We start from the raw sequence: 24,335 nt of genomic DNA, 5'->3' as shown, positions 1-24,335 counted from the left end.
AACACTTTTCTAAAAATCTTTTATCTAACGGTTGCCTGATTTCTCTTTGTGGTTCCCTGATTTTTCTGGTTCTGGATACTCAGGCAATGTTCAACTGCTTTTGCAGTTCTTCTTTTGCTCCTGTTGACAATGTGGCTAAATGCTCCACGGGGGTCCCTGTGCTTGATCCTCCGTCACGGTGGGGCCTCCCCTATATCCAAGACTGGTCCTCCGCAGCATTCACCTGGCCAACTCTGGATTCCTCCAGAGAAGAACGCGAGATACATGAGAGCAGAGCTGGGGCCGAAAGCAACTTATCCCTCCCTCTTATTGAGGAATGAGCCTGGTGCCACATGCGGGATGATCTGGCGGTCGCCCCACCCAAAGGCTGGAAAATGGCCAAGGTGACCTCAGGGTTGGGTGGCCTGGGCTCCCGGGCTGCCTCTCCTTATTGGCTCTATCTCTGCAAGTCACTGTGCCCTGGAGAAGAGGAGGCCAGGCCTGCACTGTCAGAAACACTGACCAGCTCCCTTGGGAAAACAGCCATGGAGAGCAGGGAATGGTCCCTGGTGGCGTTGGGTGCCCTGACTGCAGCGGATGTACCAATGGCTGAGCCTGGGTGGGGGGCGGTGACTAGAGGCAGGTTGGATGCAGATACTCCTGAGCATTCCTGCAGACATTTCAGAAAGTGCTTCTAGCAAAGGCAGCCGGAGATAAAACCGGAGGTGTCACGGTTACATTGCCCCCAACCAGTTGGGGTGAGCAGTCCTGGGGGGTTCCGGCCTTACATCTGGTGGCACTTGCTGGACCCAGGCCTGGTCAGGGGCTGCGGCTCCTCAATGATGACAACAACTGACGTACAGGGCACTGTGCCGCGCCCTGTACATGCCTTCTCCTCTGTGGCAGAGACAACTACTCGGCACCTCCCCCACACTTCCTGGCCTGCTGGTGGTGAGGTGGGGGCACATAACTAGTTCTGGCCAATAGTCATTGGGTAGAAGTCTCGGAGCCACTTCTGGGATGACGCACGGAAGAGCTGGTGCTTAGCCCTCCAGCTGCCTCTTCCCTGCTGCAGGGACCGAGGGACCTGCAGATCATGTCCCTCAGCCCCTACACGGGGTAGGGTTTCCCTGTCCACCTGTGCTGGCCTAGTCGTCCGCGTGAGAAATCAACTTTTATGTGGGGCGTAATTCATTACTGCAATATAAGCTGATGGATGCATTCTCTTTCTTTTCTATTTGTTTTTTTAAACAAATGAACAAAGTGAGGGTCGTTAATTTACCTGAAGTCACACAGCTGGTACATGGCAAGTCCAGGCTGAAACACATGCCCTGTCTGACTCCAGAGCTTGCGCTGCCCCCACACAAGCTGCCTTCCTTCTGGGTTGCCTCCAAGATCAAGCCTCAATTCCTTGGCTTGGCATTCGAGGCCCTCTGAGGCCTGGGTCCTGGCCTACCTCCCCACTGCACACATCCTTGCTTGCCTGGATTATGGCCTGCTGTGGCCAGCCAACCTTCCTGTGTGCCTCTGGATGCAGCCCTAGGCCCCTCTCACCATAGAGCCTCTATTGATCCTCTCAGCCCCGCAGCTAACCCCTCACTGCCTGTGGTCACTGGACCTGGACCCTACACTGGTATCCATGTTTCTCTTCTCTTGGGCATTATGGTTCACCTGAAACCACAAATGGGACTTTCTTCTGAGCATCTCATTCATAGAGTCATCTCCAAAAGGAGGTGCCTGCCCTAAAGGGGGATACAAGGTGATTCATTAGGGTGTGAGAACATATTAGAACTTGTTTTTATACCTGTTTTTTCCAGCTTTTAAAACTACTACATTAAAAAATGTGTTTTTTGGGTTTTTTTTTTTTTGAGACAGGGTCACCTAGGGTGGAGTGCAGTGGTGCAATCTCTGCTCACTGCACCCTCCACCTCCCAGGTTCAAGCAATTCTCATGCCTCAGCTTCCTGAGTAGCTAGCTGGGATTACAGGTGCACACCATCATGCCTGGCTAATTTTTGTATTTTTAGTAGAGATAGGGTTTCACCATGTTACCCAGGCTGGTCTCGAACTCCTGGCCTCAAGCGATCCACCCGCCTCGGCCTCCCAAAGTGCTGGGACTACAGGTGTGAGCCACTGTGCCTGGCTTAAAAATATGTTTTAAAATGCACATACTGTATTTGTATCAACAAACTGTTGACTCCTTGGGACAAGGACCATGGGTTACACTTGGCTCCCCAAGAGGCTAAATATAGCTCCTTGTAAACAGCAGGTGATCAATACACACTTTAGTTATCTCAGACAGGTATGGAATGCCTTAGCAGGAGATGGAGACACACATGTACACACACACACACGTGTGCACACACACTCGAGCACACACACAGGTGCATGGTGGGACTGACTTGCCCACGTGCCCTGAGTCCTTGTGGGGACCGTGTCTAGTTGAGAGGAGCTGACAGAGGTGGGCAAGAGACGTGGGCAGAGGGGCTCCTGGGTCAACAGGGTGGGCCGCTTGCTAAGCAGCCAGAGTAGAGAGGGCCCCTCCGAGGGCGGTGGAGGAAGCCCAGCCTGGAGCAAGGCCACCACGGCAGCCCCACACAAGGAGTAATTGAAGAGAAGCACCTCAGGCTGGAAAACCTAATGGAATTCCTGAGCAGAGTGGGCCAAGAGGAGCAGCAGCAATAAATAGAAGTCCTATCAGCATGGCAGCTGCTGACAGGCAGAGAGATGGGGTGCAAGGAGGGGTGAGGGCAGGGGAAGAGGCAGGCTGAGAGGGTCCTGAAGGGATGGAGACCTGGCCCCACCTCAAAGAGGCCTGGCCGCCCTGCCCCCCAACCCCCGCCCCTGTGATGCAGGGTGTGTCAGGACCAGTGCAAGGGGCTGCCCCCACCCTGAGCCTCCTCGCTCCTCCTCTGCAGCTCTCTCTTACTTCCTTTTAAGGCTGGGCCCAGCCAGGGTAGACCCCATGGTGATGCAGGGGTCTTCTTATGGCCTGGGATCCCCTCCTAAGCACTTAGGTCCTTTCGCTCTTCACATGGAAAAGCTGGGGTCATTATTACACCAAAACCAGGAATTAGACTTTCTGCTAAGGTCATTATCTGAACAGGAGCAAAAACGGGTACAGGCATCCCCGAGAGGGCAGCAGATGATCCATCAGGGTGTATGAAAATACACATATGGTTTATTTCTACTTTTTTTTTTTTTTTTTTGAGATGGAGTCTTACTCTTGTTGCCCAGGCTGGAGTGCAATGGTGCTATTTCAGCTCACTGCAACCTCCACCTCCCAGGTTCAAGTGATTCTCCTGCCTCAGCCTCTCACATAGCTGGGATTACAGGTGCCCACCACCACGCCCGGCTAATTTTTGTATTTTTAGTAGAGACGGGGTTTCCAATGTTGGATAGGCTGGTCTCCAACTTCTGACCTCGTGATCTGCTGGCCTCCCAAAGGGCTGGGATTACAAGCGTGAGCCACTGCAGTTGGCCTTATTTCTACCTTTTAAAATTGCTATTTTTGTTCATGCTTTACAATATCCCTACTAGATTAGTATGATGATCATGTATGTAACTTCTAAATAATAACCACACATATGGAAACATGTGCTTACATGTTTTTTGCAGGGTGTAGGGGGTAATCCAAAAGTAGAGACTAGTGATTTTTTTTTCAGCCTTATTTATCCTCAGAACCTACCAGGAGTAGGGTGCCGCAATGTTTGTTTCTATTTTATAGCTGAGGACCTGAACAGCCCAGGCAGGGTGGTGGGTCTGGATGGGTGGTGGGTCTGCATGGGCCATGTGTCCAGGGACTCACCTCATCCTTGTCCACCACCTGGATGAAGAGTGGAAGGGCAAAGCCGACCTGTGCCAGCTCAGTGATGGCCACGCTGTACTCAGAGCTGTTGAACTCTGGGGCATTGTCATTGATGTCAATAACCAGGATATTGAAGGTCGTGGTGACTGTAGCGTCAGATGGGGTGCGGTCATCGTTAAGCTCCGTGCCCTGTGGACAGAGATCAGTCACCCCGGGGTGAAGGCAGCTAATCACAGCAACAGCTCTTGCTTACCAAAGACTTTCTCAGCACCAGCCACTGTGCCTCAATGGAATGATCCCATCTAATCCTCACCACAACTCCAGGAGGAAGATTTTATCATTAGTATCCCCATTTTAGTGTTAAGGAAACTGAGGTTCAGAGAGGCTAAGTAACTTGTATAAGGATTCACAGCCAGAGTAGATTTCAAGCTCAGGTAGTAGGATCCTAGGACTGACAGCAGATGGATGAGATGGGGTGGGGAAGACAAGCAGATCTGGGGGTTCATCGAGGGATAAGGGGGAAGTCTTCATTCTCTTTGGCAGATGGTGAAATGGAGGCCAAGAACGTTTGTACTGGTGGTTAATCAAGACTTAACTGAGCATCTGCTATGGCCTGAACCCTGTGCTCGGCTCTGAGGGTCAGCATAGATGGACTGATTCAGATACCTGGGTGTCCAGTCTCTGGGCCAGAGCCATGGGCCCAAAAGTGCCCATTCCCAGTTCTGAGTCAGCCTTCTGAATCTGAATCTCTCTGGGTGAGAGACACAGGAACAGATATCTTTCAATAGCTTTCCAGGTGATTTGGGTTCACAGCCAAGTGTGAGAACACACCCTCACGTTTTGTATAAAGACAGAAAAACTGAGTTCAAGTCCCACAGTGGGGTGCTGGGACCAGGGGGCAGCTATCTCTGGTGGAGCTGACCACCTCACCTCCATGGCAGGAGAGCAGACAGGAGGGAAGGATGGTGGTGGGAGACGCCCTCCCATGGCTAACCCACACCTGAACAGCAGGGCCTCCCAAGGTCAAGGAGAGCAATTAAGGGCCAGGCTGGGCTGCACCATCCTCCCCATGGCGCTGGAAGGGCCTCCATCCCAGAGCCCCTGGCCTCAGTCTTTGGGTCACCTGTTTCTCTCAATCAATGGCTGATAGCCCGAGCTGGGAAGACCCCCTGTGGCTCAGACAGGATCCATACCCCTAAACGGGTTTCTCAGGGAATGGTTCTGCAAGTCACTGATTTGAATTAAAACCGACCGTGAGTGGCAGGTGGCTGCAGGGGGTGTGGAACTGTAGCTCTGCCTCACATCCTGGGGTGGGGACCCCAGCACATTGCTGTTGCATTGCTCCCTGCTGCATTGCTGTTTCTTAACAGGAAGCCGTGGCACTTGGAAGTGGGACAGAACCCCAGAAATGGGGCAAATTCCAGAATTCCAGGTGGTTGCAACAGAGAACTTGGAATCCTGGGACAACAGTAAGGAAGGACCACAGGATGAGCACCTACTGTGTGCCTCCCGCTAAGAGGGGATAAAAGTTCCATCCCGTGTGGTTGTTGATGATGGATGCGGCATGCCCAGCACACCTACAACTTCATAACTTGGGTGCCTTCCTGATGGGGCCCTGGGCACAGCTCTAGGAGGCAGTGCAGGGTGAGAGCACGGAAGCGATGTGCTTCCGGAGCCACCACCAGGGGCAGGAGACCTCGGACACTGCTGGAGGCTGGCATCTGGGTGGAGGCATCTCCTCTACCTGGGGTGAAGGTGCCCACCCAGGTCTCACCTTCACAGTCAGGATGAAGCCGTGGCTGTACAGGGGGTTCTCCCGGTCCAGCAGGCCGTTCAAGGTCAGCGCTCCGCTGATGTAGTCCAGGGCAAAGATGCTGTTGGTATTCCCTGCAAGAGAGAGAAGCATTCAAGTGTGACCAGGCACAGGGCAGGGGGGCATGGAGCCAGGGCCAGGGATCCTCTCTGCGCATTAAAGACTTATCAGTTACTTGAAATGAATGCTGGTTCAAGAGTAATAGAAAGAGCCCTGGAGTCCATGGAGCAGCCGGCAGACAGCAACGGGTCCCAGAAGGAGAACAGCATGGCCTTTCCAATCTCCTTCCGGTCTCTGTGACCCAGCCAGGGAGAAAGTCTTGGTTTGGTGCTACTATGCCTTAACACTTCTCTAGACTCACTTGATTTCTTTTTTAACAAAGAGAGAGCAGGCTTCAGGCTCAGAGCCTTCCAAAGGGAGTGGACGCCAGCCAGGATGCAGTAACCTGCTTTTGTTTCTCTTGTGCTTATTTTTATGGTCACATTCTAGTCTATTCTAGTCTAGTCTAGTATATTCTATTCTAATTTTTTATTTATGACAGTGATGTAAAGTTTCCTTTTACAACAAATGTAAATTAAAGACATAATTTAAAAATAAGTACTATGTTAAGTACTTATTAAAATTTAAGGTATGTATTAAAATACTGGCAAAAATTATCTATGAGCCACACTTGCCTCAAACCGATGTCTCTGTAAACCCACCCCCCTTCTCCCTCTGCCACCTTAAATTTCTGCTTCTTCTCCACAGAAACTCACACTGGCATCCTTGGGTTTCTCCAGATCACTATGCTCTTTCCTGCCTCCTCATCTTTTAGTGTCTGTCTTTCTCTCTTGTCCTCACCCTCTGCCCAGCTCAGTGCCAGCCTCTCCTCCTCCTCCTCCAGAAAGGCAGTCCTGACTTCTCTAGCTGGCCCCTTCCGGTCCCCACAGGCAGTAGCCACTGTTTTGTAACTAACTGTTCCCCAGTTGATTCTTGGGTGTTCATTGGATCTCCCTTCCCGGCCCTCTGAAGATGGGGACCCTTCATGACTGTTCCTTAAGGTATCTGGTCAACGCTGGGCACACAGTGGCAGGCATGTTCCCCACCTGGGCCAGTCCTGCATGGGCCCCCACCTTGCCCATATGCCCTTCCCACATGTGAATTCACCTGGGAAAATCCCAATTCCACTCTGCTGTCTTCTTCACGAACCAGTTTGTTGGTTCATTCACATACTCACTCACTCCCATTCATTCACCCACCCAGCAATCTCTGGGGTAGGCTTTCCTATAGCAGGCCCTGAGCTGGGCGTTGTTGAGCATGCAGATGTCAGCATGCCAGGAATTCTGACACCAAAGCACTTTGCAGCCTGGTAAGTGATCTCTGGTACCCACCAGAATCAGCATCTCTGAGTTCACTGCAGGGAGAGGCTGTTTACAGTTGGGAAAGCTCAAAGAAGGAAAGCTCCATAGAGGAGGGGTCATTAATTCCCTGGACCACTGACTGGCTGTGTGACCTTGGGCAACTTACCTAACCCCTCTGTGCCCTGGTTTCCTCACTTGTAAAATACAGATAATAATGGCATCTGCCTCATAGAGTTATGAGAATTAAATAAGTGTGAAAGTATGGATATATTGCTTCAGGACCATTCCTGGCACAAAATAAGGACTCAGTAGTGTTGTCATTGTTATTGTTTGAGGTGGTTCCTGGGGAACGGGCAGGACTGAGGAAGAGGATGGATGGACACCGATTCCACGTTAGAGAATGAATACCCAAGCCTTCAACACACGCAGGTGAACAACAGAATCACCGTGGAAGTGGCTGTCTCTCCCGGGTCTTCCCCTTCCCCATTTCTAAAGGGATCTGCTTTAGCAGAGGCTCATAGCCTCTCTTGGATTAACTAGGGAAAAAGTCAAGGGTGGGGCAATTTCCTCTTCTAACTTTAGACTTTGGGACAGAAGCTATTCTCAGCCAACCCATGCTGAGTCACCTGCCTGTGCTGGTCAGCAAGGCAGCTTACTTCTACCCAAGTTGGTGGCTAGTGGCCACTCTCACCTGTCCTCCCAGTCCACTGCATGGGCTGGGCAAGGCCAGGGAGAAGCTGCAGACAGTGGGGCCTGTTCAGAACTCGGTCTATCAGTCTATGCCTTCGGAATCTCTAACATGGGACTAGCCCAGGAGGGTGTGTCACTGTAGCTATCCCCTTGCCTAAGGCTTCCTTTCCCAGCCGTGGAGAGTCCTAGGTCACTTCCTGCTGGGTTTTGTATGGCTCCGTTTGCATAGTGGGGATTTGGGGGGACAGGATTGCAAGGAGGCATATAAATGTATGATAGAAGGGAGTTTCTTTAGCTGGGAATTTTGCTGCTAGAGAAATGAGATGTGTGCTTTCATCCGTTCATTCATTCAACAAACAGTTATTGTGCTTCTCTAATGAGCATACAGGCTGGGCGCGGTGGCTCATGCCTGTAATCCCAGCACTTTGGGAGGCGGAGGTGGGCAGATCACTTGAGGTCAGGAGTTCAAGACCAGCCTGGCCAACATGGCAAACCCCCATCTCTACTAAAAATACAAAAATTAGCTGGGGGTGGTGGCGCTTGTCTGTAATTCCAGTTACTCAGGAGGCTGAGGCATGAGAATCGCTTGAAGCTAGGAGGCGGAGGTTGCAGTGAGCCGAGATCACACCATTGGACTCCAGCCTGGGCGACAGAGCAAGACTGTCTCAAAAACAAATGGGGATACATTTTAATGGGGGCCACAGCACTCAACCAGGTACTCACAGTACAGGGTGATCAGAGCTGAGGCTGGGTGAAACAGAGGCAGTGCAGGGCCCTGTAGGGCCTGAGGTCCTCTGAGCCCCTAAGGCTGAGCTGAAGGGCTGCCCTGAGGCAAGACCTCAGAGCCTCTGGCCTCCCACCCCTGCCCCAACACACTCGCAGGCAGGGGTCCCCTCCCCAGCCCCCACAGACAGCATCCAGGCATTCCAGATTTTCATATAAATTTACTTTTTTAAATAAAGGAACCTATCAAATGTTTAGCTAAATGTGATTCAATTTTTATCTTTGTGAGATTTTTCTTATAAATCATTCACAAACCTGAAGCCCCTTGTTGAATGACGTGCTTTCATTTTTGGTTTGAAAAATAGGGTTTTCAACCCTGGAACACTCACTTGTATTTCTTCACTCAGCTCCTATGCCCCGTTCACGTACACACTGCCCACCCCAAACCCAGAATCTGTCCCCAGCACATAAGACACCCCATGCCCCGACCTAGGCAACCTTCTCCAACAAACCTGCAGGCAAGTACCCCCCACACAGTCCACATTCAACCAAACTCAAGACACACATACACACACACACTTCTTTTTCACACATCTGTTTGCAAGGAATATATCTTCCCACCTCCTGCCAAGCACGAGTGACTAACTCCCCAGACCAACAGCCAGAAAGAGCTACACCTAGGGAGCTGACAAGGCCACCTGAGTGAGGACTGACTCAGTGAGATGCTTGGTAAGATGCTCTTACTGTCACCATAGCAACACTGGCATTCGCTGGGATGCTGCTAGGCTTGGGTAGGGGCAGGAGATGAGCCCTATGCCCAAAGCTGGAAAGGCCAAGGGCATGTCTCATTCAAAGATTCATTGATTTTTTTAATTCACTCATTCCTTCAAGTTCATATTGAGCACCTACTATGTGCAAGGTGTTGGAGAATCAGTAAAGAAAAGCAGGCAAGGTTGATGCCTTCGGTCTCATATGAATTGTCTGTGAAGACAGACATTCGTGATAAAACCACACAATTGAAAGTGTAAGTACTTGCTGAGCTAAGGCCCCTGAAGAGAAGCAATTCAGAAAAGAAATGATTAAGATTACACCCTCTGGAGGCAGACTGCATGGGTTCAAGTCGTGGTTCTGCTACTTACTGGCTATGCGACCTTGGTCAAGTGACTTATATGTGGGCTTCAGTTGCTTGGTCTGTAAAATGGGGGCAATAATAGAACCCACTGCAGGCTGTCACTTTAAGGATTAAATAAGTTAATATAGTGCTGGGGACATAGGAAGCTCCCAACAAATGTTGGCTGCCTGTGCTTTACCAAGATGGTCTCTCCCCATGGTGGTCTCTCCCCACCACCCCAGCAGCCTGTGCCTACAGCTGTTTTCTCAGCAGTGACACTGAGCCAACCCCACACTTTTGCCAGGAAAGCCTCGCCACAGAGGGCTAGTGTTTACAGGCTGCCCTGAACTGAAGCCGAGAACAAAACCCTCAGGCCCACAGGGCCCTGAACCCAGAGCTCTGACCTCCTCTCCCCCCTCATTCAGGATGGTGGGTGCGGAGGGGAACTCCACATCCCTGCCTCGCTCCCTTCCCTTCTTCCCCCACTTCCACATCCTCCCCTCCACAGGCCTGTGGGCTTGGCAGCCACACATGCAAGTTTCTCTGCTCTCCTGGAAACTGATACCTCCATGTTGGCCTTCTGGTCTCCCAGACATTCTTTATCCAAGTCCCCTGGGGAGCTGGGGGGCTGGGGGCGCTCACCAGGGAAGACTTTCATCTGTTCAGCCCCACTTCTGCTGAGCAGAAGGGCAGCTGCTTCCCCTGGGTGGACAGGTGCTGTCCTGAGTTCCAGGGTGGGGGAGTATCTGGTAGGGGAGGGGTTTTGGGGTGGGGTGGGGGCTACACTTTTACTACCGTAAGGATTCTGGGAACTGGTGATTCAAATTGATCACAAAAGAAAAAAGCAGGTCATTACTGGCCCTGCTGGTTTTCCCGGGGGCAGCCACTTCATCTAGGAGCTCCAGGAATCAAGACCTTTTCAGATTTGCAAGAGAGAGGCTGGGAGGAATGAATCATCTGTGAAAGGCTGCTGGGTGGGGGTGGGGGGGTGGGGATTGCAGCCTTCATTCTCCTATTTATTAAAAAGTAGTAGCCACTACTTATCAAACACTTACCATGTACCAGGCACTGAGCTAAGCTGTTTGCACAATCACGTCACCTATTCGTTGCAACCACCTTATAAGAAGATATCCCATCTTCTGTGTGAGAAAGCAGGCTCAGAGATGCTCAATAACTTGCCTAAGGTCACATGGCTAGCAAGTGGCCAGCTTGGACTTAGATTTACATTTCTCTTTCTCTCCCTGCAAGCATTCGCCTTCCACACATTCGTGCACATTCTGCACCTGGCCCTGTGCTATGGGGCAAGGAAATAGGATGAGGCAAATAAGAGATCATCATCCTTCATAGAGTGGAGTGTCAACAAAGTGGCTTCTTCCTCAAGAGGGAGTCCTAGGACTGGGCACAGTGGCTCATGCCTGTAATCCCAACACATTGGGAGGCCGAGGTGGATGGATTACTTGAGGTCAGCAGTTCAAGACCAGCATGGCCAACACAGTGAACCTTTATCTCTACTAAAAATACAAAAACTAGCCAGGCGTGGTGGCAGGTGCCTATAATTCCAGCTACTCAGGAGGCTGAGGCAGGAGAATTGTTTGAACCCGGGAGAGGGAGGTTGCAGTGAGCCAAGATCATGCCACTGAACTCCAGCCTGGGTGATAGAGCAAGACTCCATCTCTCTCTCTCTCACACACACACACACACACACACACGGGAGAGTCCTCACACATTCTGGAAAGTTCTAGATAAATTCCTCCATGGTAGAGTTTTACATAGCAGCAGAATGTCCATGTTGCGATGTCTTCCAGGTAGCTGGGGAGGTGGCCTACCATGGGGACTGGTGGGGGAAGGTAAGGCAAGAGACAAAAGCTGTCAGCACAATGGGGCTGGTGACATTCGTCAGACACTGGGGAAAAGCGCACCAGGCGAGGTTGGCGTTTATGGCACATGTATAATTGGACGAGTATAAGCAGGAATATTTAGAAGGCAGTGAAATAGACAGAGAGGCAATGGCCAGAGAGGTAGATGGGAAACCAGCCTAGTGCCGGGTGCCCAGAGTCAGGGAAGGAGGCAGTCTTGAGAAAGAGACGGTCAGCAGGGTCAGATAGAGCAGAGAGCTCAGGAAGAGGAAGGTCTGTCAAAGGCCACTGACTGGGTCTTCAGATGTCCCCAGAGTCAGACTTTAAGATACTGAGGGACGGTGGGGCAGGGATGTGGGGACAGTGAGCACAGGTCCTGAGGTGCTGCTGCCCAGAGTTTGGTGTAAAAAACAAGGCAAGAGGCTGAGTGGCAGCTAGAGGGCGCCGCAGAGTCAAGCAAAGGGCTTCTGCTGTTTTCTAGATGGTCAGAGTGTGAGGGTGAGGGAGAGGGAGAGGGAGAGGGAAGTGGACTGGGAGGGGCTGCAGCAGGGGCTAGAAGGTCTGATGTTGGGGCGGGGCAGCTCTCTCTCTTTGAGCCATGTGGGGCAGGGGGAGCTTAGGCTCATCCCCCTACCTCTTTCTTCCTCCAGGCTGGAAGGCTACCACCCCCCCGCAACCTGCAGCATCGCCCTCCTGCCTGCTGCCAAATCTCATCATTCCCACATCTTGTCCCCTTGTTATCTCACCGGCAGCATCTTGACCCACAGCGGAGCTGGGTCTGGGCGAAAAGCAGTTTAGTGAGTGGCCGATGGTGCGTGCGGGAACACAGGCTGATGACTTTCAATTGCTTTGTCTGCTCTGCTGGACTAACAGCCCCTGAGTCCTGCCTCTGCTCTTCTGCACTCAGAGTTAAAAGAAAACCCAAGGCTCAGCCTGGGAATTGCCCTTTCTGAAGGTCCAGTATCACCTGCTATAGGAAGCCCACCCACATCTCTCGCCTGGAGGCTTTGCCACCTCTGGCTCCTCTGGGCCCTTGAGTGCTGGGCTCAGAACTCATAAGGCAGCTGCCCTGTGCAGTGGGCTTCTTTAATTCTCATTCCTGGAGACCCAGCGTGGCCTTGAGGATAAGGACTGGGGTCTCATGCTGCAATCTCTGGAAGTCCCCAGAACAGCTCTCATTATATATTTGTTGGGTGGCCTGAAGTTTCTCTTCCTCTCTCTGCAGCAATTCCAAAGGGTCAACCAGTATGTAAGAGGCAGCGGCATACTTGGGGCCTAGTCCTGTGTTGGGGCCACAGGGGAGAGAAGAGAAGAAAAAAGCCATGGCTTATGAGGAGCTCGGGATCTTAGCAGCTGGGCCTAAGCAGCCATCTCTTTAAATGGCAGTGTCTGAACGGAGGCGGGAGGCTGGATGAGATTGACCTGTGCGACCCTGATCCCCACTGTGGCCTCTGACTTGGTCACCTGGCCCTGCCCAGGTCCAGCGCCAGGGACCTTACCCAGGGAAGGGAGCAGAACTGGGATCTGCTTCCATTTCTTCCAATGGTCTCTCTTCTAGTCATGGTCTGTGCCTGGAGTCTATTATGTCAACACCCTGGTGAAGACCGCATACTGAGCATGAACTTGCAGGATGTGAAAAAGACCTAGGTTCCAACAACAGCTCCACCACTTACCAGTTGTGAGACCTCCTGCAAACCACTCATTCCTTTGGGCCAAATTTCCCATCTGTAAAGTGTGGATAACAGCTCCTACCTCACCAGGCTGTGTGAGCATCAGGCATGATCATGTACGTAAGGCACTTATTGTGGTATCTGACATGTAGTAAGTGGACACTTTGGTTTCTTCTTTCCTGCCATGCCTGTTTTCTTTTTTTCTTTTCTTTTCTTTCCTTTTGTTTTGAGACAGAGTCTTGTTCTATCACCCAGGCTGGACTGTGGTGGCTTGATCACAGCTCACTGCAGACTTAACCTCTTCAGCTCAAGTGATCCTCCCACCTCAGCCTCCCTAGTAGCTGGGACTGCAGGTGCACACCACTGCGCTCAGCTAATTTTTGTATTTTTTGTAGAGACAGGGTTTCACCATGTTGCCCACGCTGGTCTTGAACTCCTGGGCCCAAGCAATCCTCTGGCCTCGGCCTCCAAAAGTGCTGGGATTACAGGCGTGAGCCACCACACCTGGCCATGCCTGTTTTCGGAATAGTAGAATCAGAGCAAGCTAGTCCCAGCTGTGGCCCCTCTCACCCAGAGTTGTGAGGGGCATGCCCCACAATGGCCAACATAGACTGAGTTCTGACCTTGTGCTGGGCACTGTGCAAAGTGTTTTGTGTGCATGTCTTATTCAGTCTCACAAAACACCTGAGACAGACACACTATCCTCATTTTACAGAGGAGGAAACTGAGGCACAGAGAGGTTAAAAATAACCTGCACTTGATCATCCAGGCAGTGAGAGGCAGAGCAAGGAATTAAACTCAGCTTCCAGGAAGCTAAAGAGTTCATGTCCCATTCAGAGGCCCCTGGCCCTTCCTGTCTCCCCTGCCAGGTGTAGCCCATTAAGCAGCTGCATGTGGGCAGCCTAAGCCCCCGGGCCCCTGGGGCCGGCTGGCTTGCAGGCCCATTGCTGTCCAGTGGAGCCATATCATTCTGACTTGTATAGAGTTGTATCACTGTATAATGAACATTGAGAGTCAGTATGAGATATGGGCTTTGAGCAAGACATCTTATGAATTAAAAATCGTTACTTAGCTGCCTGATGACAAAAGGGGCCTGCATCCTGGTTGGCATCTGGGCTGGGCTGCATTCAACAGTCACACGATCAACATATGGCAGCCAACGGTGTGGGTTACCTCGGCTTTCAACCAGGAGAGGGGATCAGCCGGCCAAGAGTCTGCTGCCGCATAAGGATCCTGGGTCAGGAGGGGTGGGGGAAGACTGCCCCTCCCTAAAGCTTTCCAAGCTGCCTGGAGCCTCTTCCTGCAGATCTCCTCTGTGTGCATTCAGACCCCCACTCAAATGTCACTCCTCAGATTCTTCCCCAGTTACCCCCACCTTCCCACCCTCACCCCTGTCACTCTCTCTCCATTATCCTCTTTTATTTCTTTCAAAGCACTTCTACTTTCTGAACCTCTCTTCCATCTGTTTATGTGTTTCTTATTGTCTGTTTCTCTCCACTGGAATGTAAGCCCCAGGAGGGCAGTACTGGCTTCCCCAAGTGCCCAGCAGATGCCTAGCAGGTGATCAATCAATGTTTTCTGGATGGATGAATAGGCCACAGCAGGAATGTCTGAGGGCCACTCTGAGACTGGTCCAAAAGGCTGCGGAGCAGAGCGATACTGGGGTGACTCCTGATGTCACACATCATAAAGACACCACAGCTGCACTAGGGCCCATGAGGAGGGATCAGCCAATTAGCAATTCCAGTTGGGGCTGTAATACCCTCCTGATGCAGCCATAGTGCTATGTTTGTTTGAGCTGAGCCGTCTCAGTTAATTAGTTATTACTGTCCAGTCAGGGTAAGACAAACTTCCAGTCCCTCAAGTAGCTGTGAACTGCAGTCTGCTTGTCTTACAGGCATTTTACACAACAACAGTTTTTTATCAAGCTCACTTAAACCAACAAATGATAACCTCTCCTAATAAGGCTACAAACTGGACCCTGATTAATTTGCTAATAACTGGCTCCGATTTATGAAGCATTAACTTGAGTAGCCAAAGATAGTGAAACCTATCATGCCAGTTTGCTAAGTGTCAAGCCACACTCTTCCACCCACAGCAATGCACTGTGCATGGCGCCCTGTAAAATGGAAAGCCTCAGAGAGGCGGCCCCTGGTCCCCTGAGGATGTTTTGATGGGGACCAGAAAGACATCACCAGGGACTGTGGCTGAAATAAGAACCTATTTCCTGAAAAACCTTTACACTGCCATGGAGAGAATTTCTTCAAAGGGAATAATCACGAATGTGTCCATAAATGCAGCCACCAGGATGTTCACCATAGTACTGTTTAGTAAGAAAAACTGGAGATAACCTAGATGTCCAACAATAGGGGATTCATTAAATAAGTTATGATATGAAATGCAGCAGCCACTAAAATGTTGCAGAAGAGATGCTTGTAACTTGAAAAAATAGATGTGTTTATGATGTGTTTTAAAAAAGGACAATGATCAGCGCAGTTCTATAAGATAATTTGTTTGGCTTAAAAAATGTGTGCATAGAAAAAAGGAATGAAATGTTAGCAAAATGTGAACACAGATTATCTGAGTGATAGTGCTAGGACAGAGGTTTTCAGACTCAGCACTGGCATTTGGAGCTGGATAATTCTTTGTTGTGGAAGGCAGTCCTGTGCATTGTGAGTTGTTCAGCAGCACCCCTGGCCTCTACCCACTAGATTCTGGTAGCACTTTCCCCCAGATGTGACAACCAAAATAATCTCCAGACATTGCCAAATGTCTCCTGAGAGGCACAATCGCCCCAGTGAAGAACCATTGCTCCAGTCATTTCAACTGTCTCTTTTGATTGATCTGAATTACATTTGTTGTCTTTCTTTTTTTTTTTTTTTTAAAAAAAGGTCAATACAAGTTCCTTTAAAAAATAGTCCCCAAAGTTCTACAACTTCCTAGTGGTGACAGTTGTACAACACTGTGAATGTAATTAATGCCGCAGAATTGCACACCTTAAAATGGTAAATTTTATGTTATTTATATTTTACTGCACCAAAAAAACCCCTAGTGTTTGATGGTGTGTGTCTTTGTGTTCCAAGTTGGTGCTAGATGCAGGCTGCTTTGCAAACTGATTCATTTTAATGTGCAGTTCTTCCTCTCCCTGGGTTACCGCAATTACTAACAACAATTCACCAGATTTCATCTTCCTGAGGGCAGGAGCCTTTCCCGCCTTGGTCTTGCTACATCAGCCAGGATGAAGGAAGGAATTTGCTCACAGAGGAGCTGCGAGGCACTGGAAAGGTGAGGGCTCTGCTTCCAAGTGGCATCTAGTCTAGATGAGGAAATAGGACCTGTGCCAAAAAGGGGCCCAGTCCTGCTGAGGGCAGCTTGCCGGGCCCTGGAAGTTTCCTCAGGAGGCTGGAGGAGGAGGAAACTCCTTCAGCTGGGCCTTGGAGGGCAGGGCTGGGGTAAGTATGGAGGAAGAGGGCACTCCTGCTGGGGAGACTGGTCTGAGCAAAAGGGTGGAGGTGGGACCATGGCTTCCCATGTGGGGAGCCAGCAGGAGGAGCAGAGAGTTCACAGGAAGCCGTCAGGAGAGGCTGATGCCCAGAGGAGGAAGCAGTTTGGATTTTTGTCTGGCTTTGAGGAGCTCCTAGAGGGGTTGGGCTGGAGGCAGGAAAGCCTGCTGGTGTCAAGGGCATGGACTGGGTGATGTCAGAGAGAAAAGGGGCAATAACAAGGGCTGACGTTTCTTGTGGGCCCACTGTGTGGCAGACGAGGTGCTCAGCACTTCATGTGCGTTGGTCAGCTACTCCTTAAGGCCTCCCCCTGTGAGGGCATCGTCATTATTATTCCACTCTTAGCTTTTAAAATTCTTTTAATTTTTTTTTATTTTATTTTTAGAGACAGGGTCTCACTCTGTCACTCAGCCTGGAGTGCAGTGGCACAATCAGCTCATTGCAGTCTCAAACTCCTGGGCTCAAGGGATCCTCCTGCCTCAGCCTCCCACGTTGCTTAGATTACAGGCATGAGCCACCATGCCTGGCCTTCCATTATTATTGTTATTCCCATTTTACAGGTGAGAAAATAGAGGCAGAGAGAGATTAAATGATTTGCCTGAAGTCACACCACTGGTCAGTCCCAGAGCCAGGATTTCAGGCCAGCCTGTCTGCCTCTAGAGACTACGGGCTTAGTCCACATGCTGCTTGCCCCTGAGAGATGGGGAAGATGTGTGCTTCTGCCTGTTGACCAAGCGCTTCACATGTTTGTTCACATGCACTATCTCACTGGATCCACAAAATACCCTGTAAAGCCAGCACTGCTACCCATTTATCAGATGAGGAAACTGAGGCACTGTCAGGTGAAGTGACATGTCCAAGGATATGTGGTTACTGAGTGACCATGCTGGGATTAGAACCTGGGTCTTTTGGGTCTCACATAGCCCTCACGGCTGCCATGGGCCTTGTCTCTCCTCTGTGGGACTGGTGCTCCCTCAGCCCTGGGGCCCGGAGTCTGGCCAGGAGGTGAGCAAGGTGAGGAAAAGGAGAGCAGGAAAAGGAGGCGCCCCCCTGCTGCCTGCTTGGCACCCGGTTACCTCCGGGGCCTGGGGCAGGTGGGCCCAAACGCCCATGCTTCCCCTCAAATGGGGTCTCTCCTTGGGCCAAGAGTGGGAGCCAAGGTGCCCTGGGTCCCCCAGCCTGTGCCTCCCAGAGGGCTGTCTGTTCTGCCTGTCACTGGGCAAGGCCCACATAACTCACCTGAGGCTTGGCACTCAAGAGAGGTCAGGGCGCAGGGAGATTTACAGCCCGATAAAGCCATCTCAGTCTGCGCATAAGCAGCGTTTGATATTTGATGATCTGAAAGGCCTTGTCCCAGGGAGGGAGGGCGAGGGAGGAAGGAGTGGGAGAGACACTTAAGAAAACAAAGAGGACGGTGATCAGATGCCCAAGGAGAAGAAAGCCCATGGCAGGAGGAGGGGCACGCGCTGTCTGTCATCCTGGTCATGTTGTCACCCCCTCCTCTGGCTCCAATCCAGCAATGGGACATGGGAAAGATGGGCCCAGGGATGAAGCTTCTCGGGAAGTGGGGACACCAGAGACCACCTATCTACCACTGGGCCTGTCCGTACCAGGCATGAGGTGGGTCATACCCCCAGGGAGCCCACCATCTAATGGGGAAGATTGTTCACCTTCGGGGAAGGACAAGGCACATGTATGAAGAAGCCAACTGGAGAACTCATAAAGGAGTGGATGTGAATTTAAGAGACTGGTTTCATCATTTGGGGCTTGTGGACATTCTGAGATTCAGTTTCCTCTTTGGAGGTGAGAATACCTCCCCCACTCACAGGGCTGTTTAGAGGTTCAGTGAGATAAGGAATCTGAAGATGCTTTACAAACTGTAAAGTGCTGAGCCCACGTCAGGATGCGTCAAAGACGGTGAACTGGGTGCCTGGGGCAGGTGGAGCTGTGCAGTGCCACAGACTGGATGACGTTAAGCAGGAAAGACCGGCAGAGCGGGGCAGGGTGGGGTGCAATGGCAGTGACAGGTGCACCCTGAAGTTTGTGGGACAAAGAGGGTTGGTGCCCCTGAACCTTCCCTCCAAATCCTACTGCCCAGGGTCCAGCCTCCCCCTCCAACTGCCATCTGTTCTGTCCTTTGTCTTGCATCACTGAGATCATGTGGAAGCAGTATGGGCCTCAGAGGGTGCTGGGTTCAAATCCTAGCTCCACTACTTCTAGCTATGTGGCCCTGGGCAAGTGACTTTGCCTTTGAGCCTCAGTTTCCTCACTTGCCAAAGAGGGACACTGACAGACTCTGCCTCCTGGGGCTGCTGGGAGAACAGAGCTGGTACAGAGCGGCTCTCACTGATTCTCCGAGCCCTCTCCATCTTCCCTGCCGCCTTTCCTCCATGAACACTAATCCTGACAGTGCCACGGCTGCCCCCGCCCTCCCGCCCCAAGTGCTGCAAGTTCCAGAGTGAATGACTTTCACTTCTGTGGAAGGAGAACTCATCACACACACCTTGAGCCGGGTAATTTATGAATCAAATTGTGCTCCGTCAGGACTCTGCAGCCCAGAAATAGATGTGGTCGGACGAGGTTCAGGGAGCCAGCCTCAGACACAGTTATCTTCATAGAAACTGGCCACCAGCTGGCCGAACCAGCCCGAATAATCGACCTTGAGGGGTCCCCTGGGGGCTGCAGAACCCCCCCCCCACCCCCCCCACCTCAGCCCAGGCCCTGCTCCAAAGCCTGAAGGGAGAACAGATATCTGCCTGGGGCTCAGAAGACAGCTGTGACCCTGGGCCAGTCACTTCACTTCTCTGGGCCTCAGGGTTTTCTCCTGTTTAAAAAAGAGGGGACTTTTCTATGGCAGTGGTTTTTCAAATGTCTTTGTTTCAGTAGCAGATTCTTTTATCAGACAAAATTTCACACAGAGCTCCAGTACAGAAAACAGCCAAAATCAGAGCTAGTTGCCCTGGCTGAAGCAGATAACAGGGTGTGGAGTCCAGCACACCCAGCACCCCATTACCCTCCAAGGGGGCCCTGAGGGATGGGGTTCAGGGTCTGGTGATTCAGGGAATCTGGAGATTCCAAGAACGTTTTCAGTTTTAAGATGCCATGGGAGATCTGATCTTTTTGAAAGGGGCAGATATTGCAGTGGCTAGGACCAGGATTCAAATCTCAGCATTACTTCTCACTAGCTGTGTGACCATGGGCAAGTTATCTACCCTCTCTGGGCTTTCGTTTCTTTAACCATAAAAAGGGGAGGAGTAATTCTTATCTTATAGGGCTGATGTGAGGATAAAAGCAGGTAATAAGCCTACTTAGTTCAGCACAGTGTACAGCACATCACAAATGCTCAACAAATGTTAGACCTCATTGATTAGTAAACTGAGGTTAGAGGTGAAAAAGTCATAAGGCTTGTAAGTGGTCACACTGAGATTTGAACCCATGGCCTTTAATGCCAATGCCTATATTCTTTCTCCTACTCCTCCCTAGAAACAATGCTTCTAGAAGACTCCACCAGAAAGGATGCAGATTGTGCCAGGCCCAGTTTCCTAATGTTGGAGGGTTTTCCGGCATTTGGTCAGTGACTCAGAGTGTAACATCAAAGCAGATGTTTCTGGTCAGGGCATGACTGAAGGAAAAAAACTACAGATTTGGTTAAGCACAAACCCACTTAGCAATGTGGAAAACATCAAACATCTTGGGTTCGAGTGAGTATGAGTCAGAGTCATCATATTTATGAGAAAAGATGGCAAATTTGTCCTACAGAGCCAGAGCCCCCAGTCTGAAAACAGAAAGGCCAGGGTTTCCCCAGGAACTCTGATACCATGGGGTATAGGTAAGGTCAACTTTTAAAAGTTCTGTGGTCTGCCAGGTGTGGTGGCTCACGCCTGTAATCCCAGCACTTTGGGAGGCCGAGGCGTGTGGATCACAAGGTCAGAAGATCAAGACCATTGTGGCTAACATGGTGAAATCCCGTCTCGACTAAAAATACAAAAAATTAGCTGGGTGTGGGGGTGCGCGTCCATAGTCCCAGCTACTCAGGAGGCTGAGGCAGGAGAATCGCTTGAACCCGGGAGGCAGAGGTTGCAGTGAGCCGAGATAGTGCCACTGCACTCCAGTCTGGTGACACAGTGACACTCTGTCTCAAAAAAAAAAAAAAAAAAGTTCTGTGGTCAAACAAATCTGGGAAATGCTCAACAGACATCTTCACTGCTGGACTTGTCAGAGCCTTTAATATGCTCATGGGCATTGTGACTTGCCAGCACATGGAAATTGTGATGCAGTGTCTCTCTAACTTATTTGACCACAGAGCCCTTTTTGCAAAGCTTATCTCCTAAAGCATCAGTGGGCCAACCCACTGAAGAAATTGAAGGTGTGGCCGGGTATGGTGGCTCACGCCTGTAATCCCAGCACTTTGGGAGGCCAAGGCAGGTGGATCAACTGAGGTCAGGAGTTTGAGACCAGCCTGGCCAACATGGTAAAACCCTGTCTCTACTAAAAGTACAAAATGAGCTGGGTGTGGTAGCACACATCTGTAATTTTAGCTACTCAGGAGGCTGAGGCAGGAGATTCGCTTGAACCTGGGAGGTGGAGGTTGCAGTAAGCCGAGATCGCACCATTGCACTCCAGTCTGGGCAACAAGAGTGAAACTCTGTCTCACCAAAAAAAAAAAAAAAAAAAAAAAAAAAAGACATTGAAGGTGTAAATGGGGCTATTCCCACAGTTTCCCTCCAATGGAGTCTCTGAGCATGTAAGTTAGATGTGTCAAGTGTCAGAGGTGGAAAATTAAAAGATGCTTAAAGCCTAGCAGGTTCCAACTTTTCCTTCAACCCCTGGAGAATTGAGAATCAGAGATGAGAAGTAACTTGGTCAACAACACACAGCAAGTTAGAAGCAGAACTGGCACCAGATGGGTGGACCAGAAGTCTGGCTCAAGTCTGGGCTCCTGTCCAGGCCACAGGTCAGATGTGGCTCTCTGGTCTGCTTTGAGAAGCTTTGGGGACCACACATAAAAGTTTTACTATGGAAAATTTCAAAGAAATACAAATGTAGAGACAAGAGCACAATGAAGCTCTCGGTACCGTCACCCAGATGCAACAATCATCAAAATTTTGCCAATTTTATCTTAAAATCACCCCCCACAACACTACCAATTTTTCACGGTGTTAACAGAGGGAATTCCAGTTCATCTTTAAATACTGTATTCATCTCTCATAAGGACTTTCAAAAATGCAACAAAACATGCCATTTTCACCCTAAACAAAATAAATGATTCCTCAATGTCACCTAAGACACAGTCCACATTCAAGTCAGGGACGCCATTTTTGAAGCCAACGTCAGGATCAGAGGTTTTTACCTTTTCTACTCAGTGCTCACAGAACAGGCCTCTGAGATGACTGAAATCAAAGAAAAGGTGCCTTCAACAATAGCTGCAATGTTTCCTTTCTTAAGGACAAAAAGAAGAGCAAAAAAGATCCAAAGCAAATATGGCAAAATGTCAACAAATGTTATCAGGGTGGTGAATACATGGGGGTGTGCTGTGTTGGTTTCTGTAATTTTCTAAATATTTAATATTGCACATTTGCCAGTGAACTTGGCCCTGCTTCTCTGACAAAGGCCGGGGGTCCCAGGCTGGGATGTGGGGTGGATTGTGGGGTGGGGTAGGTGGTTGGCCATTTCATCCCGGCAGCCTGCCTCCAGAATGCCCTCATTCTCCTAGCTGGAGGCTCAGCCCCAGATGTCATATTATGTCCCAAGCCCTTGGCCCAGTGCCCCACACCAAATAGGCGTTCAGAGAATGCTTGATGAATGAGCCCAGCCAGATAGGGAGGGATGTCCCAAGACGCTCCCATCCCTTGGCTCACACAGGCAGAAACTTTTGCTGAGAGAGCGGGAAACAGGAAAAAGAGAGATGTCCTTGCCTTTTGACCAGGGAGGAGGCTCCACAACCTAAATCTTTCCAAAGCCTCTGGCCGCTTTTTTGAAAAAGAGAAGTCACAGGAGCGACTTTTGGGTCTTTCCCACTGGGCCACCCTACAGATGCGTGGCCTGGTGTCCTTCTCAATTACACAGGTTCTTGGCCCTGCCTCCTTCCCCATCAGCTGTTCTGGGCTACAGACCCCTAGTCTCTCGGCAGGAAGGAAGGCAGGCTCTCTGGGAAGTGCTGCAGAGCAATGGACACCCTATAGCACTCCCACTCCAAACTCTGGGCACAGGCCCTCCTGGAGGGGGACTAGGGCAAAGGGTCCTGCTGGAGACAGATGGCGTCACTTGGGGTGTTTGCAAGCTCGAGACTCAGCACTCATAGAAAAGAGGAAGTAAACTTTTTGCTTGTGGAGAAAGCTCTTGTCACTGCTCCTGGCACCAAGCAGAGCTTCAGAGCCCAAACACTGCCCCCAGCCTAGGCCAGAACGGAGGGCAGCCTTTGATCTTCAGTTCCCTCTACAAACCTCTGCCCAGACGTACTCACTCTCTCTCCCAGCACTAAACCCCAAGCAAGGCCAGCTGTGGCCTCCCCAGCCTACAGGCTCCCGTCGGAAGATGACTTATGGCTTTAATTACTGAAGGCTGGGTGGAGCCTTAGGAAGGAGCCAGCCCCACCATGCTTGGTCCCTGTCGACATGGAGCTGCCAAGTTTGCAAGGCTGGTGCTGGTGCCTGCCTACACGTTGCCACGCCAACCCCTACTCTCTGTGCTGTGCCCAGGCCCTCCCCTCCTTTCCCAGTTGCCCACAGCCTGGGCCTACCCTGCCTTTGAGGGTGGGGGTGAGGTGGGAGTGTGGATACAGCGGAGTGTGTTGGAAGAGAGGCTCTGAGGGCGACAGTTTTGTCTGTCCTGTTCATGGCCATATCCCCAGCAGTGAGTACGAGAGGTGCCTGATAAATTTTTATGAATTATCAAATAAGCCCAAACTCCTGTATTGCAAAGGTGGACAATGGTAGCCATTAAACTGCCTAGCAAGCTAAAGGCAGAGCCAATAGACCAGAAGCAACTACCCTGACCCCCAGGGCCACGCCTCTCCTTCCTCACTGTTTGGTGGATGAGCTGCCAGGTCCTGCCAATCCCTACTGCCCTCCTGCACTGAAAGGAGCCTCCTTGGGAGGTAGGCTCCAAGGACCACCATGGCAGGCTCTGAGGAGCCCCTGTCCCTGCCCTTCACAGCCCTGTACCTGTGGCAGCTTCAGGGCGGATGAGGTGGGGGAGTGGGGAGGGAGAAGTAATGATGAAGACAGCTGGGACAGAGTAGCCCCAAGAGCCAGGTGGGAAACAGTCCCTTTCTCACGCTCTGGGCCTCTGCTTTCTCATCTTGGGGCTTGGAAAGGCTCGACTGGATGATATCTGGGTCCATGTGGCCTGTGACAGGTGAGGTCCATGTGGCCTGTGACAGGTGAGGTCCATGAAACCAGCCCCATGTTGGGAGACAGATGGAGACCAGCAAGGGGACAGAGGAGGTGGCGATGCCTGCTCTGATCCCCACCCTCCCAGCCCCAGGACTGCCGTTGGTTCCTACCCAGGCCTGGATTATCAATCTCCTTCCACCTGGAGAACTCCCCTAAATGAAATTCCTATTGGCGTGGGGCCTATGATATAACAAGTCACTCGCTTTGCCTAGGAAATGAAAGATGATGAGGCAGAGTTCCCAGGACAGAGGCGATCTCCATAAATCTGCCAGAGTGTGCTGGGGATTACTTTGTGGGATTATCTGTCCTTCAAACAAAGACCTGACCTCAGCGGCCCAATGTCCCCAACCTGGGAGGGAGGAAGGGAGCACTGGGCAGCAGGGAGGTGAGGACCGGGGCTGGGAGGCAGACCCTGGGGCGGGCTGGGCAAGGGGCATTGTGGAGTGCCA

General features: G+C 51.0%; 1 protein-coding gene across 2 annotated transcripts in view; it reads right to left on the bottom strand.

The window, feature by feature from the left end:
* The window catches only part of CDH23 (cadherin related 23), a 419,760-nt gene that overhangs the window by 194,401 nt on the left and 201,024 nt on the right, over nt 1–24,335 (bottom strand). For both annotated transcript variants that reach the window (XM_055274603.1, XM_063637206.1), the window contains exons 10-11: nt 5,561–5,673; nt 3,787–3,975 (exon numbers count right to left, since the gene is read on the bottom strand). In XM_055274603.1, coding sequence (XP_055130578.1) covers nt 3,787–3,975; nt 5,561–5,673 — 302 coding nt within the window. The remainder of the gene's footprint in view (nt 1–3,786; nt 3,976–5,560; nt 5,674–24,335) is intronic.

Source organism: Symphalangus syndactylus, chromosome 4 (assembly GCF_028878055.3).
Source record: "Symphalangus syndactylus isolate Jambi chromosome 4, NHGRI_mSymSyn1-v2.1_pri, whole genome shotgun sequence".
Classification (NCBI taxonomy): Eukaryota; Metazoa; Chordata; class Mammalia; order Primates; family Hylobatidae; genus Symphalangus; species Symphalangus syndactylus.
This window is presented reverse-complemented; position numbering and strand designations above follow the sequence as displayed.